Here is a 13,657-nt window from a genome sequence, read left to right on the forward strand (position 1 = left end):
TGCTCCTTTCGGGGCTGCGCGGCATTTACGTCTTTGATTTTTTTCCGCTCAAACAGGCAGAAGCTGCAAATTAAATGATTTCTTCTCTCTCGCACTCGCACTCTCTCGCGTTCCGTTCCTGCTGCGTTGTCGCTCGTCCCTCTTGTGGCTCTTCTCTTTGTTTGTTTTGCTGATGATGATCATTTCGCATTAAGTTTAATTCAAGTTGAAATTAGTTCGCTAATGAACTCATCAGCAACAGTTTTTGGCTTTGGTTTATGGCCAGAGAAGATACCCTATCCGCTTTGTAGATTCATGTAAGATCTGGCTGGCGCGCTCTCCCGTTCTGCCTCTTCCACAGCTGCCAAAACTGTTAATGAGTTAATTAACAAAGAGCAACAAGAAAAACAGCCACAAAACAGACAGCTAACATGCAGATAAATAAAAGGAACAACAACAGAAAGAACAAGAGAATGAATCAGAGAATGAAGCGGAAGACGAAGAAACTGCAGCCAGAGGAAGAGAATCTCTCAAGCAGATTTAAAATAACTCAAGCGTATGTAGATCCGTCGCTGATTCTGTCGCTGCACCTGCATCTGAGAGTGAAACGTCAGCTGGGCCAGAGGCCAATGGAAGAAGTCGCCAAAGAGAGTGGCTGGGCAGCGCAGTAGCCGAAGTAGAAGAAGATGACGAATGCCCCCTGTCTCATTCTCATATAAATTTCTAGCACGCGTGCAAGTAATTAAGAGTCCCGAAGATGAGACATCTTTTTGTCGCGCACCACACACGCACACACACGTAGATCTCTGATACCGCTATCGAACATGTTCATCTCTTGCACTGGTCCTACTGCAGGGGAGAGGAGGGGAACCAAAGAATTATGACAACGCACACGAAGAAAGAGACCGGAGACCGGAGACCGGAGACCAGAGACCCGAGGAAGAGCCGGAGACGGTGCAGCTGAAGAGAAAGTGGCATGAGGTCAAGTTTTTGTTAGTCGGTGACTTAATGACATGCTAATGACTTTGAATGAGTCGACTTTAATGTAATTGAACAATTAACAAAGATAAGGATCTGCCAGGGGATTGGTCGGGCTAAAAACATGAAAAGAGAGTGAGAGCCGGAGGAGAGAAAGGGAAATTAGGAGCAATAAAATTATTTTGGTATTTTCATAATAGGTAGGGTATATAATGGGAATAGGTATTCCAATACATAGTAAGAGCATCACTGGTTCACCAACCCCCGGCTCACTCGCTTCGCTGTCACGTTACTAGAGACTCCTTTCAAAGGTTACCCAATCTCTTCTCTTTTTGGGAATGTTCTTTTAGGGAAAATCATACATCTCCGATATAATCCTATGTAATACCAATACAATACTGAGATTATGCTTTTATTACAAGTCATTCAAGACTCAGTCTCCTTGACATCCATCATTAATATTTAAAAGTATAATTATATGTAATCCAGGAAATTGTCTTCTAAATTCTAACCATTAAACAGAGACGTACAATGCCAGGGCAAACAATCGAAATTGCTGGACCATAGCGTTGCTTCGCTTGTGGCGAATGTTATTCAATATTTCAGCCACCCCCACAACAGGAGGCGAGACTTACAGCCCCCATTGTCCTCCGTGTGGAACTGCCAACTCGTGATGAATTCTTGGCCTGAAATTAATTTCGTCGAATGCAAATTGAATGCCATCGAGCAGGCCGGGCAGCGCCAGAGCATATCAATTAAGAGTCGGAGAGCCGCAATTTACATTTCAATTACAGAACATTTGTCGAAATGTCGAGCAGCAGCAGCAGGTTGACTTAGTATCTGTATCTCTGAGTAGCGTTTGCGAGTATATAGATCACATTCATTATTCAAACTTGGCAAATTCTATGCCATTCGGATCAGGGGCAGGGGCAGGGCAGGGTCTCAGGCAGACAACGGCGTTGACAACAACAACAGATGTCAATTGTTGTGGGGCTTGTTAACACGATGCACACACACTCACACACACACACACGTTCGGGGTATCCGTATCTGTGAGTGCACGTATGGCCACAGAATATTAATTACAAAACTAAAACTGCAGTTGCAACTGCAACAAAAGCCATCCATTGTCAGTCGCTCGACTGGGTTTTCTCACACTGATTGATACCCTGGTTGCCAGTTGTGCAACATTTTTTTTCTTTTATTGAAATTGAAACAATTTATTCACGCAATTAAGTTGAAAGCGGAGGCTGATGCTGGCTGCTGGGTGCTGGGTTGCCTGCTGCCTTCGACTGAATCTGTGGCATGCAAGTAAATTTGTTTTCTTCAGCTTCATGTGCTGCATAAGCAATGTGCCACACCGCCAGGAATGGGGGGACCCATGAATAAAGAAATTAGCGCCATCGAATACCCGCCTGAATGTGGATCTTGTGTGATGGCAGATTGAGCGTGTGTCCGGAATATTGTTTTAGAAAGTTGCATCAAACATCTGTGGGTCGGTCCTTTGCAAAGCAAGAGATTTCTCCTTGAAAACTGTACAATATCCCTGGAATCCATTATATATAGAGATGCAATTCCCTCAAGAATGTGATTCTTTTCAAATTTAATTAAATTTCTCCGCGAGTCCATCCATTTCAGTTAATAATTGACTGTGGCCGGGGTTTGTGGGAGCTTTCAGGCAGCTTTCATTCAATAAACGCCAATCCAATAAAATCCATCCCCTATCGAGAGCCAGGCGGCGGCAGCATCCCCCTTTCCTGGTCGAGTGAGCGTGCGGCTTATCTTGTCGACACACTCGCAGCAGGGGGGTGGGGGCAGCACGGTTGGCTACAGGGGGTGGTTGGCAGAGTGGCGGCTTATGATTAGCGTGCAATATAAACAAGGACCGCAATCTTTTTCCAAGTGTTGTTTCGGGCTAATTTTTGCTTTGGTTCGTCATCGTCCATGGGGGTGCACAGGATGGCAGCTCTGCCATTTTGAGGGGCGTTGCCAGGGGAGAATGAAACCGCAGATAGCCGCGCGGTGAGTTGGGTGTGGTGGGGGAGAGGGGGGGAGGACAAAACTTGTTGCCCGCTCATGGATCGTCATGGCTAAAATCGTCAACTCGAGGCTAATAACTCATTTAAAGAGTGCCGGACGCAGCTGCGGCAGCTGTTGCAACTCCAATTGCTGTTGCACTGGCCCCAAGAGCAAAATAACTTAATTTCATAAATGGCCAAAGTGGAAAACGGCTTTTAGTCACTGAAAATTTTTAGCCGCTGCCATGTTTGCCTCCGTCTGGCTCCGTCGACTGATGGACGTTGGCCGTTGCAAGGAACCAGCTACGAGTATGCGGCAGCACTAGTACACATATCTCTCTGTGTGTGTGCGAGCCATAAACTTGGCCAATTCGTGTGCTTAATTATGCCAGAAATGCCAGCTCTTATACAGGGTAGTCTTAGCGCAGAAGGGTATATGCTATATTATTTGTACAATCGGAATAATGAATACCAGTTCATACCTGCCTCGCCTTCTCCTCTTCTTGGATTCCAACTGCTTAGATAGGGTATCCCCTAGTCGGCGTACTGGGTTTCTATGCTCTGGCTTACCCGCTTTTTATGTGGCTCTCTTCATATGCTAAAATTGCCTTCTAGTCTCGCCTTGTTTGTCTGCTGCCGGTGTGCCGTGTGTTGCATGCAACATTTGCATTGATTGTCGGTTGTATTGCCGCCAGTCAGGCCGCCAATTTGGTTGATGGAAAATTATTACGGTGACATTTTCATTTCATGGCTAATTGAGGCTGAAAGAAATTCAGACCGGGCCCCCGAGAAAAGTGAGTTATTAAATGCTGTTCAACGAGGCGTATGCGTAATTCCAGAATCGTTGCCAATTTGCGTTAAATGTTCACCTGGAAGGGCCGCTCTAATGATTCATGAACCCTTTACGTTTAATTTTCAATCTTTTCCTAACAATTGATATAGGAAATGTTTCAGCAATCTTCCACTTCCACTTCCATTCCATCATTCACACACTCATGCACTCGAAATCGAATTCATTTGAAAATTTCTGGCAAAAGCAAACAACAAAAGAGACAAACGCCAAAGGGAGTCCATCGCGGAGTCAACAAATCGAATCGAAAATTGAGAATTGAGAATCCATTGCAGACAAACGAACTCCCACTCTCCGAAACAGATACGGATATCCACCCACCCCCCCACTGGCACCGCCCACGCCCCTGGGTGACTATCAAAAGCGCTTCGTGTATATCGAATGGAAGGCAGGGAAGGAGGGGAAGGAAGGGGAAGCTGTCAGCTCGAGTTGAATTTAATTAAATCCTTCATGTCGGCGTGTCTGTTAAAAGCAGACAAATGACAGTTTCCCTCTTACCAGCGATGGTGTAGAGGAAGGATGGATGGAAGACAGGATGGAAACTGCAGCCAGACAGGACCTCGGAAAGGGTGGATGAGTGTGGGGGGGCCAAGTGCAGCTCCGATGACAGTTGCAAAACTGAAGCAGAGATTACCCAGAAATTGAATTGAATTGAAATTTGTTCTGCTTTCCAACACTCTCAGCCTCTGCCCTGTCACCGTCTTGGGCATCCTCCTCCTTCTACCATAATTACTTAATTAAAGCCGCTGATCAACAACAAACAAGCGGAATCAATCGACCAGAGAGAGAGAGAGAGAGGGAGAGGGAGAGAGGATAACAGTAATTAAAAGTCGCCAGACTGAAGCGTGAGAATTTTAACAAAAACACACGCAAGAGGAGCCTCACATCCGCATCTTCCAGGAGGCTGAAGATGAAACTGGAGCTAAAAGTGAAGCTGGATGTGAATCTCGAGAAGAGCAAAACAAAGTTGACATTGGGATGCCGTGGAGACGGGCAGTCGAGAGGCAGTCGATAGTCGACTGATGCCCTACCCCAGAGGGGTATCGTCTCTGTTCGAGTCCGTTTGATTGAGGGAAATTGAGACTTCAATGGGTAGTAGGAGAACTCTGAAGATCTTAGACTCTTAGGGTATGCCCCACTTCGTTGCTTTAGTATTTCCGACTCTACCCCAATCGGCCGGGCATTGCTTGGATGCCACAAGAGGCAGGGCCTGGGCCTGGGCCCGGCCCCATTCTCGTTTAATACCGATCTTCTATGCGGCGTCCGGTGGCGCCAGCTGCTGCTGTCCCCTGTTTTTCCCCCCCGTGTGCGGCAACCTGCTGACGTCATAAAGACTTTGATAACTTAATTAAGAACCCCAGCAGCAGCAGCATCGTTTCTTCTGCAACCAAGTCGAGTCGAGTTCAGAATTCCTCGGCCTCAGCTCTGCTCCCCATTTGACCCGAACCGAGACCGAAACCGAAACCGATACCGTATCGGAGTCGTTGGAATGCGGTAGGTAAAGTAAGCCAAATTAAAAGTGATCGCATCGTTTTATCGATAATTTATCAAAGCCAAAAAACCCAGTGGCGAATACTCTTATTTTTTTCTTCGTTTGTTTGTTAATAAAAGCAGTGGAGGGGGAGAGGGCGCTCGGAGAGACGATGCGAATCGGTCGACGTGTGTGGTCCACATGGCAGAATCCCCAGCGTGGACGTCGCCGTCTTCGAAATTAGCATAAGAGCAGAGGGCAGAGAGCCAGAGAGGCAGAGAGCCAGAGAGTGCTGTGCCAGGGCAGACGATGATCATGATTATTATGCTGATGATCGTCAAACCGTTGCTCTGGATGATAATGATTACGATGATGTTGTTGATGAAGTTGCCCAAGTCCAAGCCCGAGATCAGCTGCAGCCAAAGAATGGGGCTCGGAGTGCAACCAAAGCCAGAGACGGAGCCACAGTCGGGGCCGGGGCCGGGGCCATAAATCCACTGCCGAACACCGCACAGGTGGTCAACCTGGGCGGCTCGCCCTGCTGATATTTAAAACAATCTGTTGTGCTTTTCAATTACTTTATAGTACGTACACGACATACGAACGAACTGAGCGAACGATCGGCCCGGGCCTGAGCTCTCGACTGGCACTGCGACTGAGACCGGCCATAAAAAGAATGAAAACAGGAGCGGATCTGCATCAGATTCGGACAGTACTAGAGCTATTCTAAGTTCTAAGCAATTCCATGGTCTGGTTTATAAAGTCTAACCAATTCCCTGAGGAGTTCCTATATAGATTCCTATAAAATCTTGGGTATCCTCAAAAGTTTCATATCAATTTCATATGTGCAAAATCCCTGCATTCCGCCCCTGATCCAACCGAATGCGCTCCTGTGCTGGAGCTTGTGTGTGTGCCCCAAAACATTGGCGCAAGAAAATATGAGAAGAAGAAGAAGAAACAAATCTTATGAGCCGAGCTGTGCTATTAATTGTTTTATTAAGACATTTCAAGATTTAACATGCCAGATACGCTACAGCAGGAATGGCAGGGCATAGCAGGCTGTCGAAGGAGGGAAACCACCTCAAATCCACCACAAGCCCAGACCCGCACACCCTCAGACCTTCGGACACTTGAGAAAGGTCTCCTTCTGTAGCGCATTGAGAGAGCGCCACAAACTTGACCCACACTCGGGGATCGGCACGGATCGGACTCCCAGACCCAGACCCAGACCCAGACTTTGACTGGGATCTTCTGCAACGGTGCCCCCAAGATGATGATTATAATCATCATCATTGTATGCGCTTGACTGCGTGATCGGTCGGCGCTCTCGGGATGATGATGAGGATCTTTTGGTGTGGTCTCTCGGGGTCTCGAGTGCTTTGCATCTCTTTGATCCGCGGAAGATTGATGTTAATGTCGGTGTGAACACACTTATTCGCATATTTGTTTTGCTGATGTGGTGGCAACCCTGCCCCATGGCCCATGCCCCATTGCCACACACGACGATCATCCCAGCCCGTGAGCTATCGCCACTAATAGAGCCATAAAGCGAACATTTATTGATCTACAAATTATTTTGAGCCGCCGCTGAGCATCGATCGGAGCATCGATCGGCTTCACTTGGTATTTTATTTTATTTTGTTTTATTTTTTCGGCTTTTCGGGTTTTCGGTGGCTTTTCTGTGGTAGTAGTAGGGTAATCTAAATATTCATTAGTCGCTTGATTGGTCGGTTGATCGCCTCAGAGATCGCAGCGTTCTTTTGTTTTAATTTCATTTTTATGGCCTGGCCCCGAGAAACGGCTCGCGGGTGGTCCCCGGAGATCAAAGTTCCTGATGTGTTCATTAGGGTGAAAGTCAGTCAGTCATTCAGTCAGTCAGTCCGTCAGTCGATCGGCAGGGGCTGTAGGCTGAATCTAGAGCGGCAGATTGCGTTAATTGAGAGGCCCTAAAAGTGCATTAATTTAGTCGAAATATCCATAGAAGCGTAAAGCGTTCACACCTCAATTGCACAAAAGCCAAAGCCAAAGCAACGAGTCTATTAAGGCAGGCTCGGAGCCCGAGATACACAGCTTTAGATACAGCTACAGATACAGATACTCTGGCTAGCCGTATCAGTGTCGTTGAGTCGTTGAGTCGTTGAGTCGACTCCGAGGCGAGGCAGTGGCTGCCACCTGATGATGCCTCCCCTGTATCTGTATTGATTTCAGTTTCTTAATGAAATTGTTTGCTAATATCAGCGGAAAATGCGGTTTGCCATTTGTCAAACCAGTTGGCCGGATCCATGGACCCAATCAATGTTATATCTGTAACCGATATCTGAACTGATGCAGGGGTGGCGCAGGCGCAGGGGCAGGCATTTGAGGTGTGAGGTGCGCTTAAAAGATATTCTCGCTGTGACTCTACCATATTGTATCTTTCGTTTACTTTCATTTGCCGACTTCAATTCTGTTTTTTCTGTGTCTTCTGACACCTCCGCGACTCCCTGTGGCATATTCAATGAAGCGCCTTGGGATGAAAGAACACGCGAGAGAGGACACGTTTGCCAAAGCCAATTTCATATGCAAAGCTGGCAAGGGCTATGCAAATCAGTTAGTACGCGTAATAGTCGACAACAACCAGGCACCGTGCACTTGATAGAGCAATTAAGAAATATTGTACTCGTATGTTTAAATATTTTCATGCAGGAGAGCAAATTATGCGATGGAATGCTGTCATGTTTGCCTTTGGCGTTTGGCTAAGCGCTTAAATGGCTATTTTTGAGCACCAGTCCGCAGCGATTGAGCGATAGACAAAACGCTGACAGAGTTGCCAGGCATCGGCATCGACATCGACATCGGCACCGGCATCGGCATCGTTTGTCATCCATCCATCCATCGCAGTCGAGTGTCGCACTGTCGCACTGTCTCCGTGTCAATCATTTCAATTAAACGTGCAATCAAATCGATGAGCAACGCGTCGTCATGTCAATATTCATCAGCCAGCGATTGACGCTAACCGCAGCTTTAATTTGCCCCTCCCCTCCAGCTCCCCATCCAGCCATCCATCCGCGAGGTTACCCGCCGAGAATCGCCCTAATCTGATGACCAGTTTTGGGGGACAGGCCCTGATCCATCATCGATCGCGCAGGGCGGAGGCTGGAGAGAGAGCTTTCACTTTTTCACATGTAAATATTGCCCCGACAACGTGTTGTCTTTTATGGCTTATTAATGATCTTGACTCGAATGTGCGATCATTAGATACAGATACAGATACAGATAGGAGAGTGCCCCAGCCAAGATCTAATCGGAGAGCCAAATGTTGTGTCTCCAAACAGATCGCTTACAACGAAGCTCGGCTCCAGCTCCGGCTCCAGCTCATGTGACTGGTTCTGCCTAGACAGGGGACAGAGGGGGACCGGGGCTCAGAGGACAGACCGGCTCCATCTCCACATCTCTGTATCTTTAGCTGTAGCTGTACGAGTATCTGTATCTGTATCTGTATCTGTTTCGGTCTCCGTTTCTGGCTCCGTCTCTGTCTCTGACTGTGGGCCTGGTCTCGTCTGGTCTGGTCTGTGGCTCCCCTGTGACGCGGTCTGGTCGGGACTGTGTGTGGCCCGTTAGTTTGAGATCTTTATAAGTCAATTTCGGTTTTGCTGCGATCTGAGAGTTCCAGAGAGTTCTCTGCGCTCAGAGCGTGAGTTACGAGTGTCGTTTGGGGGACTCCCTTCCCTCTGGACTATGCTCCTGCACGGAGAGCCAGGAAAGCCAGGGAGCAGGGAGCATCGATCGATCCTTAATTGCGCCCTCACATTCGCGGGTTCATTCATTTGCTGGCCGAGCAACGGGATGCCTGCTTTTGGCATTTGCAACTCATGTTAAGCATAAATAAAACAAATGCGTTTACTTAAAACATATGCCCCAGTGGCAGGCAGCGGCAGGCAGTGGCAGGCAGCGGCAGTGGCTCTCTTTTTGCTTCTGGCCCGGCCAAGACTGGCCGTTGCCAAGTTGGGTCATTGGGGCTGCTGCTGATGAAGACATCTTCCCGTTTTTGTTTCGCCTGCTGTCTGCTGTCTGTTCGTAGTTGTTGTTTTGCCTCCTTTTTTTTTTGATGAGCTTCTGGCAAATGAAAAGAATTTATGTGAATGTGCGAAGACGGGGCCGGGTCGGGAGCGTTCCGTCTGTTTTTGGTGCGGCAACATTTGAGCCAGGTTTTAGCATAAAACAAGGCCAATTCTGGCCACTTCTTTTTGCTCGGATGCGCCCGGCTGCAGACGTTTAAAGGAAGGGCACTGAGATATTGGGAGCAGCCTATGGTAACAAGTTTGACAAGCGCAGAGAAAACCTTTAGACTTTATCGGAAATATTCTTGCCAAGAAAATAGACCTGTAGCCCTCATCAGAGCAAAATAATTACCAGTAATTACTCAGCCACTGTTCATTATAATCGATCCCATAGATATCCCCTTAAATGCGCACTTTCCCAAGCCCCAAAGCTACTACAAGAACACCATCATTGATTGAGTTCATATAATTTATATTAAAGCCAATTTGGGCCCTGGGCCAACCCTCTGGCAAATACCACGTTGAAACTTTTATTGTGTCAAAGCAATGAAAAATTTAACACGCTATAAATCACAATTTCCACAACAACACAACAGAACAGAGGAAAAGCTGGGCAACAGAGAAAAGATTTGACGCTGCTGGCAATTGTTGCATTTTGTTGCGGGGGAGGCGAACAGCCAACCCCTTGGCCATGTCCTTGCGACGCTGTGGCATGCAGCCCGAAGCTTATCTCTGCTTGCCAACGTGCTCTTACAGCCCGCGTTCCACTGGGGGTGGTAGTCGGGGTCACCATGACACGGCAGTCACCATCGCCATCGTCTCCCGGGTGTCTGACAGGTTCAAGGTCTGTGTATCCGTCCGTCTCCGGAGAAGGTATTTGCTGTCGGCTGCGTGTGAAATTTAAAACCGTGATAACACCTCCTAATGGCCACGCCCCCGCTCGAACTTTTCTCCTTATTTCCCCCCGTATTTCTGTGCATTTTTTTTGTGCCGTATTCCGGTTTAATTTCGCGCCCTTCGGCCGCCTTGGCATTTCGTTGACAAAATTGATTTGTTCAATTTTTCCAACGATTTAACTTAGGGCATGACTTGGCCTGGCCTGGCTTGGCTTGGCTTGGCTTGGTTGCGTTGCCATTAGTGCCGCTACATTTGTTTTGAAGGTTGTTGCCTGCCGGTCCCCCAGATAGGATGGCATGGAGGGAATTTCTGCACGTTTCGCCGGCAAAAAAGTTGAAGTTTATGTTCGCTGACGTCGTGGAATTTAATCAATTTCCGATATTTTATTGATTCACGTTAAAAGTAAATTAAATTTTAAATTGTTTACCCAAAAAATTCTACTTGATTTCTAACACTCTTAATCTTTTCCTTTTATATCGTTGCAGGTCGAAGTAAGTAAAGGAAGAAAGGACGAGAACACTTTGGACTGGAAGTCAGTCAACGGGAAGCGCGAATGGATCAATATGATGGAGGTCAAAGTCTGATAGTTCAGAGTGGAGTAGGGCAGAGGGAGGGATTCTCATCGATGGGAATCCAAAAGTAGGACAATAAATCGAAGAAGTAGATGGGTTGGAAATATGTTTTGGAAGAGAAAATAAAGTTGAATAGGATAATATGCCTCTTTGATTTTTTAGAGTATGAAGCCTTATTGGATACAGATTTATTAAGTTAAAGGATGATTTGAAGCATTTGATTCTTAATCTATTCAGAATTGACTTCTTTACAATAATCTTCGATGGAGCAAACAACAACATTTGAACGTGTCCTCATGAGTTTCTTGAGCCTCCTGCCACAAACATTCCCAAAGGCCTTATGATAGATGGAGCTCTTAAATTACAAAATACTTTCGACATATTTCCGTCCGAATTTGCTTCCCAAATACCCCAGAGAACATCTTGCGGTCACTTGAAGCTCCGGCTCTGACCGAAATATTCCCATTAGTAAAACCTCATAATTGCTTCATCTTCCGCTTTTCCGTTTCCATTTAAGTGTCAGTTTTCAAACTATTTCCGAAACGAGCGTAACTTTTGAGACCCAGCCCCAGCGCCCCATAGTGGAAGCACTTTTGCATTTTGGATAGAATTTTATTTGCTCTGAAGAGGTTTTCGTTATCCAAACCCACATCAAGTGGCAGGCTGGGGCCCCGACTCTCCCGATTCTCTGCGGCTGTCTGCCTCGAGCGCTGTTAATTAAATCCAAGACAACTCAAGTCGGGATGATGCCCACTCCCACGCCCACGCTCCACCCTCGCCGTGGGGGTGGCTGTGGCTCCAGACAACGGGGTGGTGAAATTAGCCACAGTCAAAAGTCATTGCGTTGATTACTTTTTGAAAATGACGCGAGCAAATTTCCCAAAAACTTTAATTGTTTTAGCTGGTCCGACATGAAGGGGAGGGGCTTTGGCGGCTGGAGTTGGAGTTGGAGTTGGGGGTAGGTTGTTCCTCTGGGGTTGTCTGGACGCATTTAAATTTGAATTAATTGCTGAACATCGCTGCATATATGAGGCGCAGGATTTATGTGTGCCCGATGAGTCGGCAGGGCAGATCCAGGTCCAGGTCCAGGTCCAGTCATGTTGATGCCATTAAGCGCTCCCTGGAATTTTTATGACCCACCTCATCTCATCTCACACACACCATCCATCTCTCTCTCCCTGTCTCTATCGCAGGTCCGCGAGCCCGCAAACCCAAGAAGCCAACGACGACCAGTGCCGCGGGTGGCAGCGGGAGCAGCGACAAGGGCGATACGGACGCTGGCAACGTGCCGGAGGACAAGCGTCCTCGGACGGCCTTCAGTGGACCGCAGTTAGCGAGACTGAAGGTAAGTGGATTCCTATCGTTAAATTATCGAGAAAGTTATCTTCTCTGAGTCTGATAATCGATTATATATCGGAGCAAATACTGACCTTGACCCACATTCTCTGCTTCGCTCTCTCTGTATCCTCCACAGCACGAGTTCAATGAGAACCGCTACCTAACGGAAAAGCGTCGCCAACAGCTGAGCGGAGAGCTGGGCCTGAACGAGGCCCAGATCAAGATCTGGTTCCAGAACAAGCGGGCCAAGCTGAAAAAATCGAGCGGCACCAAGAACCCCCTGGCCCTGCAGCTGATGGCCCAGGGCCTGTACAACCACTCGACGGTGCCTCTGACCCGCGAGGAGGAGGAGCTGCAGGAACTGCAGGAGGCGGCAGCCGCCTCCGCCTGCAAGGAGCCCTCGTAAGGGGACCCTTCGGCGGCAATATCTACGATTAGTATTTATAGAGTAGTCCGTAAGTCTAGTGCCCTAAGTTGTACAATATTCTAGTCCCGCAGTGCCGCGCAGAGCGGTGGGGTCGGAGTCGGGGACCCTCTGTTGCGTGCGTGTTTTGTATAATATCAAATAGATTCATAAATTCACAACTAAATAATTTAATAAACATTTAAATTATACGGATCTCGTGGTCGTTGTCATTATGGGGGAATTTTTGCATAATTCGTGTTTAATTTTCATATCTCTTTATGGCCCACAACCAATCGAGGCCAGGTGGGTGGTCCACCCGTCCAGAGGTTGGCCGCAGGCGTCGGAGTCATCATTAATTACTCAATTAACAATCCAAGTTTGGATCGTATTGGATTGGATTGGATTGGCGCAGATCAAGAGATTGGCCACAATTGCGGGGCTTGGGCTTAGATTCGAATGAAATTCATTATGCAAATTGGATTTCAAAGCGCTATCTTTGAGCATAATCGTGGTTAATAAACGACTCCGACCGATGCCTAGCATTATACCACGAGTATTATTAAATTCTCTTTTTTTTCTCGTTTCTCTCCTTCCTCTAATTTAGCCATTAAATTTGCATACACACACACACACACATGGGTCTCCCCTCCCTTCCACTCTCTGGCTGCTTGTGTGTGAGTGTTGCCAACGGCACAAATTGACAACTTGACGGCAAAAGCGGCGTCAACGCGACGGCTTCGGCTTCGGCTGCGGCGGCAGAGCTTTGCTTAAAGTGCAGCGTCAACATCGCGTAGGTGTTAAATGTGTCTGTCACTGCGACGATGGGTTTTTTGCCAGCGGGTGGGTGGCAAAGAGAGAGCGGGCAGAGACAAAGAGTGGGAGAGTGGATCGCAATCACATGCGTGCTAGAGCGCAGAGAGGAAGATGTTCCACTTACTTTATTCTTACTCTCTGAAAGCTCGTTGCTACTCGGAGAGCTGTTCAGAACTTAACGATTGATCAAAAAGAGTATTAAAATCTTCTGCCTCACAAAAATTCGCGTCTGTCTTGTTTTAATCTGTTATTCCGGGCAATAAACTTTATGTGTAACAGTTATAGTTGTTGCTTT

General features: G+C 47.3%; 1 protein-coding gene across 1 annotated transcript in view; it reads left to right on the plus strand.

Moving 5' to 3' along the window:
- Positions 1-12,762, plus strand: part of LOC6590781 (homeobox protein invected) — a 31,504-nt gene extending 18,742 nt beyond the window's left edge. The window contains exons 2-4 of the mRNA XM_002016063.2: positions 10,719-10,724; positions 11,999-12,150; positions 12,280-12,762. Of these exons, the coding sequence (XP_002016099.1) occupies positions 10,719-10,724; positions 11,999-12,150; positions 12,280-12,549 (428 nt within the window). The 3' untranslated portion in view covers positions 12,550-12,762. The remainder of the gene's footprint in view (positions 1-10,718; positions 10,725-11,998; positions 12,151-12,279) is intronic.
- The last annotated feature ends 895 nt before the right edge of the window (positions 12,763-13,657 follow it).

Source organism: Drosophila persimilis, unplaced genomic scaffold, assembly GCF_003286085.1.
Source record: "Drosophila persimilis strain 14011-0111.01,24,50 unplaced genomic scaffold, DperRS2 tig00000002-arrow-pilon, whole genome shotgun sequence".
Taxonomy (NCBI): Eukaryota; Metazoa; Arthropoda; class Insecta; order Diptera; family Drosophilidae; genus Drosophila; species Drosophila persimilis.